This window comes from Pecten maximus, chromosome 8 (assembly GCF_902652985.1).
Source record: "Pecten maximus chromosome 8, xPecMax1.1, whole genome shotgun sequence".
Taxonomy (NCBI): Eukaryota; Metazoa; Mollusca; class Bivalvia; order Pectinida; family Pectinidae; genus Pecten; species Pecten maximus.
This window is the reverse complement of record NC_047022.1, coordinates 16899313-16912196: the sequence shown is the minus strand read 5'-3', so window position 1 is coordinate 16912196 and position 12884 is coordinate 16899313. Positions and strand designations below refer to the sequence as shown.

At 34.6% G+C, this 12884-nt stretch overlaps 1 protein-coding gene across 1 annotated transcript; it reads right to left on the bottom strand.

The window, feature by feature from the left end:
• Positions 1–3578: 3578 nt before the first annotated feature.
• Positions 3579–12867, bottom strand: LOC117332616 (protein unc-119 homolog B-like). Its single transcript, XM_033891594.1, has 5 exons — positions 12531–12867; positions 9954–10067; positions 8069–8174; positions 7576–7748; positions 3579–7071 (listed from the first exon to the last, which is right to left on the bottom strand). Exons 1-5 carry the CDS (start codon positions 12688–12690, stop codon positions 6959–6961), a joined length of 666 nt encoding a protein of 221 aa, XP_033747485.1. The 5' UTR covers positions 12691–12867; the 3' UTR covers positions 3579–6958.
• Between the last annotated feature and the right edge of the window lie 17 nt (positions 12868–12884).

Genomic DNA, 12884 nt, shown 5'->3' with positions numbered 1-12884 from the left:
AATACAGGGCAGCACAATTAGTGTTATGATTATGCAACTACGTAAATTATGATTGTTGAATATCAAGCTCTCAGTTTTTTGTAACAGATCTATTTAATGACTAAATGTCAGAGATTCAAAGACACAACAGAAACTCTGCATTTATTGCAGATATATTTCGGGTTGAAATGTTCTCATTGGGAAAATGTGTATCTTTCTCAAATCTAGCACAGGTTAAACAATCATAAATATAATGAACTTAAAATAATATTGAAGTCAATAAAACGTATTAACAGATTAAATAATTAATCATATTTATCTAAGTTATGGGTATATTGATTACCAAATAAATAAGTTATATCTATACGCAAATCATACAGTTGTACATGTATGGTAAACAAACTATACAAAATAACTCTGACACAACACTGACAGATATATTTACAAAACTCATTTGAATGTAGGGGTAGAAACTTGAGCATTTCATAGCAACAGCACAGCAGGTGTACACAAAACAGATTTTTTTTGTTGATATATGGTTCATATAACCCTAGTACATTTGTATATGAACTACAATCATGGTATGTTAATCATTTGTTAACCTAATAAAATACTCATATCCAAACAATAATTATGGGCGATAGATCTACCTCCTTGTTAAGAGTGCTATTATTTAGCACAGGTCTGATTTCCATGAGGCACTGCATAAAATTTCGAGTTATCCTGCTTATGATAACAGTGGCTATATATCCTCAGTTATCAGTCTCTCATCCTCTATAGTATATATCTGGATTAGTCTCGATATCACTGTATAAATGATGATTATCCTGCTTATGACAACAGTGGCTATACATGAATAATCAGTCTCCTCTACATTATACATATCTCGATACGTCTCAATATCACCGTATATGAACATCTGATGAAGTAGGCTGTATATAATCTCAAATCCAAATTCTTATTGGTGAAATATAGACTTCAAAGAACATTCATAGAAATTAATTTCTAAACTCCTGAGGTCATTGAACACCATGTAAAATCACAATCTATAGTTAATATGTACTGAATTCTAAAAGGTAACTACCACTATGTGTTTGCTAGGAAAACTAGAAAAATGAGGATTTTAGTAGCGATTTAAAGGAATTACCTCTATTTCCCCTATTGGGCCCCGCCCCTTTGGCCCCTTTGGGGTCAGAGTCACCATTTATGCAAAATCTGTTCCCCTTCCCCGAGGGATGTTTCTGACCAAATTGGGTTCAAATCCATTCATAACTTTATGACTAGTAGCGATTTAAAGGAATTACCTCTATTTCCCCTATTGGGCCCCGCCCCTTTGGCCCCTCGGGGGTCAGAGTCACCATTTATGCAAAATCTGTTCCCCTACCCCCAAGGATGTTTCAGACCAAATTGGGTTCAAATCCATTCATAACTTTATGACGAGTAGCGATTTAAATGAATTACCTCTATTTCCCATATTGGGCCCCGCCCCTTTGGCCCCTCGGGGGTCAGAGCCACCATTTATGCAAAATCTGTTCCCCTTCCCCGAAGGATGTTTCTGACCAAATTGGGTTCAAATCCATTCATAACTTTATGACTAGTAGCGATTTAAAGGAATTACCTCTATTTCCCCTATTGGGCCCCGCTCCTTTGGCCCCTCGAGGGTAGGTCACCATTTATGCAAAATCTGTTCCCCTTCCCCCAAGGACATTTCTGACTAAATTTGGTTCAAATCCATTCATAACTTTATGACTAGTAGCGATTCAGAGGAATTACCTCTATTTCCCTATTGGGCCCCGCCCCTTTGGCCCCTCGGGGGTCAGAGTCACCATTTATGCAAAATCTGTTCCCCTTCCCCCAAGGATGTTTCAGACCAAATTGGGTTCAAATCCATTCATAACTTTATGACTAGTAGCGATTTAAAGGAATTACCTCTATTTCCTCTATTGGGCCCCGCCCCTTTGGCCCCTCGGGGGTCAGAGTCACCATTTATGCAAAATCTGTTCCCCTTCCCCCAAGGATGTTTCAGACCAAATTGGGTTCAAATCCATTCATAACTTTATGACTAGTAGCGATTTAAAGGAATTACCTCTATTTCCCCTATTGGGCCCCGCCCCTTTGGCCCCTTTCGAGATATTTTACCTGTTTTACCCGTTAAAAAAGCATGCATTATATTTCTACTTTTATGTGTCGTGAACATGTTACGATGAATTTCAGGGAATCAAATATTGACCTGTAAGAAATTACATTAATACCTTTTACCATATACAATTTAATGTAATTATAAATAAATTCTTTCCATAGAAAATCAATAAAATCCTCTAAAATCTAAATAACTTTAAAGCTGATGATCAGTTCGTATAACTCAATTATAGTACAACCTGAATATTCTAGAGTAAAAGGATATGCTGTATATAGTTGGTAATATTCATATGGGATTTAACTTCACTATAAAAAAAAAACTCTTTATACAAATATTTTCTGCAAATAATTTCTTTAAAAATACCACTGATATGATATTAATACAGCTCTGTAAAATGTGAATAATTATTTACAAAACAATGGGGTGCAGTCAGAATATCCATGTCTCAAAATTTTGAATCACGTCAACATTTTTTGTTCAAAAATTATGCTTTTCTTATTTGGATTTACCAACAAATATCAGCCTGCACAATCCTGTGAATATAAACATTCTTGAAATTACGCTCTAAAAGTTTTGTACATTTGATATGAAAGAAGGCAGATTTTGTTTTGCAATACAATAAACCTCCATTAACAGTATCACATTTCTTACAAAAGAAACATAACAAAGTTCTATATCAACAGTTCATATAACAATGTAGATTAAGATATGTATTTACTAAACCAGTATCAATGACAAACAGGAACTAACATTTCACTTATATATATTGTATATATGTATATACAAATAGAACATAAAAACACAACACTTGATAGTTTGTAAATCAGTTGATTAAATTGCCTTTTCTATCACAATCACCTATCCCAAGTCTATAGAATGTGTATGCTAGTTGGAATGTTTGATATCACAAATTTTAATATATTACAGGTATTTTCTTCTATTGACTGACATCCTGATGTTACTCTTTTCAAACCAAAGAAATATTGTATAAAGTACCATTATATACCCGTGTCCAACAATAAAACAGAACAAAACTGCTATATCCATGATGGCTTACTCAGGCGTTTGGTATCTCCAGTGAAAGAACAAAAATTGTAGTAGTCATCTCTAGGATATCATAATAATTAAATGCTACTTATTCAACATGTACCATTGGAAGAAAAATAGGTAAAGTTAGCAAACATATAGTGATATTCTGTCAACATTGGGACAACACAAAACTATAAACTCTTGGATTTCAAAAATCAACCATAATTAATGAAGTGTTTAGATGATATTTTTTAAGTGTATGTATGAAAATGCAGTTAGCACATTTTTTTCCAAATGATTATGGTAAAAACATTTAATAAGGTGTTCATTCAAAATGACTGTACTCTTAATCATACCACAATTCAGTGAAAACTGCAGGGGATGAGAGTAGCTGAGTGTAGTTAGGATTATTAAACCTTTATTTTTTCCCTTTTTTTCATCTCACTGTAACAATTAATTCCAGAAATTGTTAATACATAACACAAAGGAAAGTATCTTCTGTCTACTTCAATTGGTACCTTATTTAATTAAATAACTACTAATTAAAATGATTTTTGCTTACTAATATGCAACATGTTTTCACTTAGCACCTCTTTTCAATGTAAATTTTGTAAATTATTGTATAATGAAAATTACATAGAAATGTTTTCTGAGATCTATATACTATGTTACCAATAGTGGTATTTGGTGGCCTTTTAAAACTACCATTTCAGTTTGATTCATACATGAAGCTCTCAAGACTCTTTGTCCCGAAACAGATAACTTGCTTAATATGCAAATGTTTTTTTTTTCATATCTAAAATGTCATTACCAAGGGTTAACAGAATTTTTTTAAAGTCGGCAACACAGATATATACCACATTCTGAACCAATACCACACTAACTTGGCACAGTAATCAAGTTAATGTAACACATTTAGCAATGGAGCTAAGGAAATCATTTTTCTATTTTTTTTTTCTTCTTGAAACATCTTAATATATAATACCTACCTTTTTTTTTTTTAGAAAAATGTAAAAAGAAAAATATTTCAACTTTTACTTAATATACATGTATCTAATAAATATATTTTTAACAAGTTGTATCCATCACATTAGAATTTCCTTAAAGCTTGAAAAGGAACTTCAATTCCGAATCCTCTTTTTTAACAATTTGAAAGAGGAAAACTAACCATTCTGATGAAATGTGATAATTATTAGAATAGGTTTTGGCTTTATACCTGATTTTGAAATCAAAAGTAAAACTGCTAACTCAATAAGGATGCTTAAAATAATAAACCAAAAAGTCCCTTACAGCATGATATGAAATGATATTATTTGAGGTATATGAGAGGTATAAAATCAGAGAGCCCTGTCTAGCAGCCATCAATATACTATGTATATATTATCACAATGGCGACACCAGTTTACCAACATGCGATAGTTTATGCAAGATTTCAGAACAGAAATGCAGTTGTTTGTAAAAAATGAAAAATAAAATAGTTCAACACAATAAAAACAATGTCTCTGGATTTCTTTGCTGATGTCCAAGTGTGTTGCTTGGCTGCTGATTAGAGACTTAGTGAACCAAATCTCAACAGACGTGTAGCTTCCAATAGTCGCACGCAGGAGGCATTTGACATAAAATTGTCACTTATATCTGTTCCATAAGTCACTTCTCTTGCAGTTACATTACTCAACAGGTAGATAATCTTCCCCATTCTACAATTCTGTCAAAGTCAATCAGATGTCCTCACAGTTCTACGACTGTCAACTTCAATCAAACGTCTCCCCTGTTATATGACTCTGTCAAAGTCAATGAAACGTCTCCCCTGTTATACGACTCTGTCAAAGTCAATAAACAGTCTCCACTGTTATACGACCCTGTCAAAGTCAATCAAACGTCTCCACTGTTATACGACTCTGTCAAAGTAAATCAAACGTCTCCCCTGTTATACGACCCTGTCAAAGTCAATAAACAGTCTCCACTGTTATACGACTCTGTCAAAGTCAATCAAATGTCTCCCCTGTTATATGGCCCTGTCAAAGTAAATCAAACGTCTCCCCTGTTATACGACCCTGTCAAAGTCAATAAACAGTCTCCACTGTTATACGACTCTGTCAAAGTCAATCGAATGTCTCCCCTGTTATACGACTCTGTCAAAGTCAATAAACAGTCTCCCCTGTTATATGACTCTGTCAAAGTCAATCAAATGTCTCCCCTATTATACGACTCTGTCAAAGTCAATCGAATGTCTCCCCTGTTATACGACTCTGTCAAAGTCAATAAACAGTCTCCACTGTTATACAACCCTGTCAAAGTCAATCAAACGTCTCCCCTGTTATACGACTCTGTCAAAGTCAATGAAACATCTCCCCTGTTATACGACTCTGTCAAAGTCAATCAAACGTCTCCACTGTTATACGACTCTGTCAAAGTCAATCAAATGTCTCCCCTGTTATACGACTCTGTCAAAGTCAATCGAATGTCTCCCCTGTTATACGACTCTGTCAAAGTCAATAAACAGTCTCCCCTGTTATACGACTCTGTCAAAGTCAATAAACAGTCTCCCCTGTTATACGACCCTGTCAAAGTCAATCGAATGTCTCCCCTGTTATACGACTCTGTCAAATACAATAAACAGTCTCCCCTGTTATACGACTCTGTCAAAGTCAATCAAACGTCTCCACTGTTATACGACCCTGTCAAAGTCAATCAAACGTCTCCACTGTTATACGACTCTGTCAAAGTCAATAAACAGTCTTCCCTGTTATACGACTCTGTCAAAGTCAATAAACAGTCTTCCCTGTTATATGACTCTGTCAAAGTCAATCAAATGTCTCCCCTGTTATATGGCCCTGTCAAAGTAAATCAAACGTCTCCCCTGTTATACGACCCTGTCAAAGTCAATAAACAGTCTCCACTGTTATATGACTCTGTCAAAGTCAATCAAATGTCTCCCCTGTTATATGGCCCTGTCAAAGTAAATCAAACGTCTCCCCTGTTATATGATTCTGTCAAAGTCAAACAAATGTCTTCACAGTTCTACAACTCTGTCAAAGTCAATTAAATGAAGTGATTCATCAAATAAATAACACGCTAATAGACAAGCAGAGGTTAGTGATCAACAGAGAAGATTACATACAAATTACCATTACAACTCAGAAAATAATGTTTGAAGACCTATCAAGTGGAAACAAAAACATTCTATAAGCTCTATACATACAGTTCAGTCACAATTCATTTTTAAAAAAAACATTTGACAAAAAATGCGTCTATTACACTTGACATGTAAATTCAAACGTCAAACAATACATGTTATGACTTCCTGTTGATCAAGATGCATTCATGTAGATGGTGCCAATGTATTTTCTTTCCGATGACGTTATATTTTGAAGGAAAGTAACCACTGAATTTGCAATAAAAGTTATTTTTCAATAGTTCAAAACTTTCTGTCATGCATTACCAAGCATTTTGATGCATTATTTGTGATCAAAAATAGAAGAAAAAATTAAATTAATTGATCATTTTTTTTCAAGGCATCCTGTTTTAAGGTTTCACAATATCTTCAAAATAAACAAAAAACATTATATTGAACCTTTCAAAGTATTAACCTTAACATTAGTAAACGGGGGTCTGTTTGTTACTGAATCTTAACTATACATAGCCGTCCTATATGTGACTCTTGTCTGCTACACACAGTCTCTGTAATGTGGGTATTTACACGGTGGGCATATGTCTCTGTTTGCACATGTTTGCTGGTATGAAGAGTGTCCTGCAGGCAGTGAGCCCTCCAATGATATGTCCAGACCGGCTGGTCATAGCAAGGCAATGTTATGTTCCACCATTGTATGCGTAGTCTGCTTTGTTGTGCATGATCAGTTTGTCGTCTACAAAGTAGAAACTGTCTGATCTGGTGTCGAATGGGTGGTCAATCATTTCTTCGACTGTAAACAAAGTTTTAAGACTTTTGTTAACATTGATACTTTAAAAAACAGACTACCACAAGGACAATAATCATGTAACATTAATAATTAAATTTCATATTTTTTTTGAAAATTCCATCAAAATATATACTTAATAAGTTTTAATACAACTTTATATGTTAATATATTTACAGTCTGAGGTAGGTGAGATAAAAATCCAATGATTTTAATGTTCTGGTGTCTGATGTGTATGTGGTTTTTTTTTGTAACTACACATGAAATTACATTTTTTCTTCTCATCTGAAAAAAAAAACGTTACACAATACTATGAAATTTTTGGGCTCTTAAACTCTGCTATAATAATCTGAATGTTCACTCTAGCCACTCAAATCATTTTCTAAACATAGCCAATACTCATTTTGATGGAGATGTTGCAATATGTGACATTGTTAATTTACGCAAAGATTAAACCTAGTTGAATCAATGTTTTTAACACCAAACTTTTGCTTTAGTGAAATAACTTACTTTCATCTGGAGAAAGGTAAGGAAATTCATATATATGTTCCACTGTATTTCTACTTTGAGGGATGCAGAAGCCAAACTCAAAGTCAAAGCTTTTCAACATTCTTTCTTTGAAGTAATGTCTCTCAATCATGCGAAATTTGTTCACAGGTTTATCTCCTACTACAAACTCCACTCTGAAAAACCAAAAAGAAACAAATGGTTATCATATATGAACAGATTGTAAAAACCAAAATAAATACTGTAGCAATATCCCACATTGAATCAACTGTTTTCCAATTTTGGCATATATATGTATCTTTCTGAAATTATTATTACCTATTAAATAATAAGCAGTCAAATATTTGCATTCTAGGTAATTATCTGTAACAAACACCACCTGTTTTCTGATCTGACTATATTATTGTTTTAAACGACCATATATCTTAAATTTTTTTGCGAGTCTTGAAGAGCAACAAGCAATTCTTAGAGAAACGTTTTCTATATTAATACATACGTAGCACCAACAGTTTTCAATTTGAGGAACTGTGGTGTGAACTGATATCGTACAAATCTTCCTGCGTTTGGGTCAATTTCTTCTGGATCCATATCGTCGTCATCATCTGATTAAAACAAATAGTTAAAAATACATGTTGACAGGCTTTATCACTGTATCATAAGGTAAATAGTTAGTCAAAACAAGTTAGGAGAATTGCCATCAATTTTAACTACCATTCATATTCAACTCCACAGACTTTGTTGTCTAAACGTTCCCAATTGGAAAAAAAATTCCCAATCCTGAAAAAAAATATCCCAATCTGCATTTTGTTACTATCGTTTTGTTTGTTATAAATCACTGAAAGCAGTATCGCTTGAGCATTTGAATAGAAAGGAACATAGTACCGCTATTTACAAGCATTTTATGGATGTACATGTATCGGCTAGAAATAAGATGTCACACCATGAGAAATACTGTGTTAAAAAGGTACCTAAACGAGAGACTAATAGTATGACGCTTATCTCGTCTTTCTTTTCTAAGTGGCCAAAAGTCAATGAGAGCGTAAATACACCATGTGAACCCTGTAATGATGAGTGTCAACTGACTGACGTCGTTGATCAACACAAATCCGATGGCGATACCTCTAAATTTCATCAACCGGGCAACGCAAATATCAGTAAAAAACAGCTTCTGCGGAAGTAGTACAGACTCCAGTCGCTACTGTTGCTTCCACGTCTATAGCTAGTATATATATGCCACATAAAATCAAAGTTAAACAACTTGAGGAGACACCGGCTGAGATGGAGTTGAAACCAGTTAGCATAGATCGGCGGAGATTTGACATTAAACGATATACAGTTAATTATCCTTGGCTTTACCACACTGTGGAAAATGGATACCTGTGTAAGTTATGTGAATTAACATATGGCACTAACTGTTCAAATTCAAAATCTATGAGTGTGATAAGTGTTACATCTCCGTTTATCTCTCCAGGCCTTGAGACATTGGGTACACATGTACATCCATCCCGATTGTTGGAGGTGTATAATGATCACTATTAAAACATCAAAACAGTATTACTTGGTGTTGTTTTATTTCGTGATATAGAAAGTTTTACAAATTTTCCCAATTATCCCCTTTAACAGACATAATTTTCCCAATTTGAGGATTTTTGGCAATTCCCAAAATACCCAGGAAAGTCCCTGAACTCCCTGCCATTGTGCATATGGTACAGATGTGTGTAAATAAGGAATTACATTTATTAGAAACATGGCGTATAACATCTCAACATGCATGCATGTACACATGCTATACTGTGCTGTTAAAACCATACAAAGGAATTGATAAAGTATTGTCTACAGTAGCTATAGTGAAACAGTTAAAATCAACATGAAATCGATCAAGTATTGTCTACAGTAGTGAAACAATTAAAATCAACATGAAATCTATCAAAACATGGTGGAATGAAACAGTTATCAATAAGAATATGGTTATATCACTTTAAAACAAATAAGGATATACATGAAACTTGTTATCAAAGCTAAATGGTGCTATTGCATTTAAATATTTATCAGGTTACACTGCAGTTTCCTAAAATTTGCTGCATAACTGACAGAGTAATCATGTTGAAAACAAGAATAGGCTGGCGTATTATTTCTATTGCTACCAAAACTTACATACTTTAGAGCTACTCTTTTTATCTTTCCATCTTTAAATGAATAGATCATTAGCGTGCATCCCTAAGAAATTCTGACACTATAATTTTGTGACAAGCTGTGTATAGCATAATATAGATTAAAGCAAACCAAAAATCTGGTTACAAATGACTAATATCATCTCGACGTTCAATTGCAACCAAAACTAGGTCAAGGATGTAATTATTTCTGGTTATAATGAAAGTCACCTGTTGGGGGAGGTTTTGCCACTTCAAACAACACAGCTCCAGATTCCATGTCACGCAGTTTGAAACGTGTGAAGTCAATACCATAAATGTTGGCATCTGGTGAGCACAAGTACTCTGTAACATAACAAATTTATACAATGTCTCGATCAGTATATATCCATTTCATCCAGTAAGTGGTTTTCTGTGATAACATGTACAGTACATATTTAGTCTATGAATTAAAGTCAGTCGTACAAATATTATAATGAAGCTGACACTTCAAAACAATTAAGAATCAGTTTTAATATAGTAACAACAGTGGAACTAGTCTAAGATATGCAAGACTCAGACAACAAATAGCTCGCTGAAAGGGTTGAAATTCAGAATTAGTATTTTAAAGGTAGGTCAAAGTCAGTGGGCCAGCGAATGTAGTACCAATTTATAATTAAAAGGCCCTGTCACAACGAACGCACATATCAAATATGAAAACATATTATCTCATAAAGTCACTATACTGCGGCCAAGGTTACATATTGTTATCAAATATTGACTAATACAACTGAAGATTGGTACCAAATATGCATGAGGTATATTAACAAAGGCTATTTCTGAAAACAAGTACTGATAATATAGCAAACAAGAAGATCCTGGAGGCCCACATTGTCCTATACCCCCAACCATACTGTATGATATGATTATATATACACGGTACTAATAATTACTATCATATTTATTATAGATGTACCCACAGACACAGTATACATTAGTTCATTTGAACATAACCCAGGCCTCTACTATAAGTGGAGGTTGCAATATCAATATAACGATCAGCAGACATGCAATATATAGAGCTACTACTAGCCCATTTTTCCATTAATGTTTTAAAACAGTTGTAAATAAATTACAATACACAGTGGATCGATACTCCAACAATATTAGAGGATAACATGGCGAGACACTTAATGATGGGCGCCATGTTACCTCTAACTTCCCAAGGCGGATTTACACTGCGAAGAATGTCAAATTTTCAAAGTCAGGATTTTTATCATCATAAGCAGCTAATTATATAATTTATAAAGTGTTTAACGATGTCATGTTATAGCCTCTAAAGAGCACTCAAAGACACACAATCACGATTATTTACATTTCCAGACTCCATTCAGGTAACAACTTGGATTGAAAATTGCGGCCCGGTTTATGGAATATAAAGTACAAGTAAAAAAAAACGAAAAGCTATTTGCTTTGCTCTTATGTTTGTTCCGCTTGGCTACACACAGAGCTTTCTCTCACTGGTTTAATTTGGGAAGGGGCATTATTGTCTCATTTTTGGAAGAAATTGAAGAATTGGGAAAGCTTTTTTTAAGGAGTAAACTGCAAATTTTGGGAATTTGGCTTAAATATGAAATGATTACAATTGGGAATGGAGCCCATTACAGGGCTTTTTTGGGCTCGAATTAAAATTGGATATTTTTTCCCAATCTGACCAGTTAAAATTCCCAATTGAATGCATATATGATCTTTAAAAATCTGGATGGTGCCGTCCCGTCTACATTTTATTGGTTATTCTTGCCTGATTAAGGGAGATAATGCTCTAGAGTCTAAATAAATATAGCATAGATCCATATTTGTGTCTACTTGTTATTTTTACCATCATGTCCATTTTTCCCAATTTACCCGTTTCCGCACATTTTCCCCAATTCCAAAGCCACAGGCCCCATTCCCACAGTAGTGAAAAAAGCCCTGCATTAACAGCCCCAAAATGCCTTTATAAAGAGTCCCGACACTTTCTGTATTCTTTACAACCAATATATATTGATGCCAACATGTTTGAAATAGGTAATAATTATGTGAAGCAATGGAATGGTGTAGCAAAGTGTTTTGTGTCAAAGTATTATTAGTTTGGTGTGAATTAGTGATTGAACTGTTTAAATGGGACATATAATACCTAAACTGTAAGTACACACCGTCGTCACCAAGTTTAGACTTATGAATGCCTCTTTCTTTCCGCCCTAAATCAGGGCAGAACTAGCAGTGTCAAATAGGGTTTGGTTGCTAAAGGTCGGTTAACGTCAGAGCTTTAGCTAGCTGAAGTTAGTGGGAAATGCAACCAGACCAAGGTTCAAATCTTGGACCTCTGAACTCTTGGCTGATGCCAGTGATGGACTACAGACGCTTTTCAAGTTACCAGCGTTCAGCCGACCCTGTATACTGTACATTTAATTTGTAGTAGAATTGGACTTCAATTCCACTACAAATTAAATGTACTGTACAGTATACAGGGTCAGGTATTACGGCATGTCTTCTTATGTAATTATTACCAAAATATATGGTCCAGGAAGTCTTGGCAATTCATACTTTTCAGACAAATCAATTACCGTTACGGTTTGCAATTCTAATCCTATGAACCCGACACTTTAATTGACGGTTGGTGTATTTACCGAATGGTATTTAAACTGCCATCATTTTTAAGAGAATATACAGACTCTATATATTATACAGTGTCGTTCTTTTTGTATAATCCCGAAGTTCCAGCTGATTGATTATACTTTCCGAGTTTAAAGAAAGACAATTGTCTACGATATCATGCCAACAACTCACTTTCTGAGATTTTTTGCAAACGTAAAACTTCGTCGGGTGAAATATCTTTCTTCTTAAGTAACTCATCTTCCGTGATCGGTTCCAGCGTCGCTTTATCTTTGGCTTTTGCTGCCCTGGACAAAAATCCACCTCCCTTCTTTTTACCTGTAGCTTGACTCATTCTTAATGAAGTCTAAAATACACTTAATTTAAAAGTCACTGAAAGTCTTTGGAACGCTGACCCCCTTGATAGTCACAAATAAACAAAGCCTTTGTTCTGGGGGACAGGTAAATATGACTGAACAATGACAGGCGTCGTTGTCTTCCGAGCTTGAGAAGATGGCGGCGGTGGCAACGGGAATCCTGGGAAGCACT

Excerpts from the sequence above, each read along its gene's own strand:
- LOC117332616 (XM_033891594.1), bottom strand. The coding sequence starts at position 12,690 with ATGAGTCAAGCTACAGGTAAAAAGAAGGGAGGTGGATTTTTGTCCAGG. Across the intron at positions 10,068-12,530 it reads TTTGCAAAAAATCTCAGAAA|AGTACTTGTGCTCACCAGAT; the intron begins GTGAGTTGTTGG and ends GTTATGTTACAG. Across the intron at positions 7,749-8,068 it reads TTGAAAACTGTTGGTGCTAC|AGTGGAGTTTGTAGTAGGAG; the intron begins GTATGTATTAAT and ends TTGGTTTTTCAG.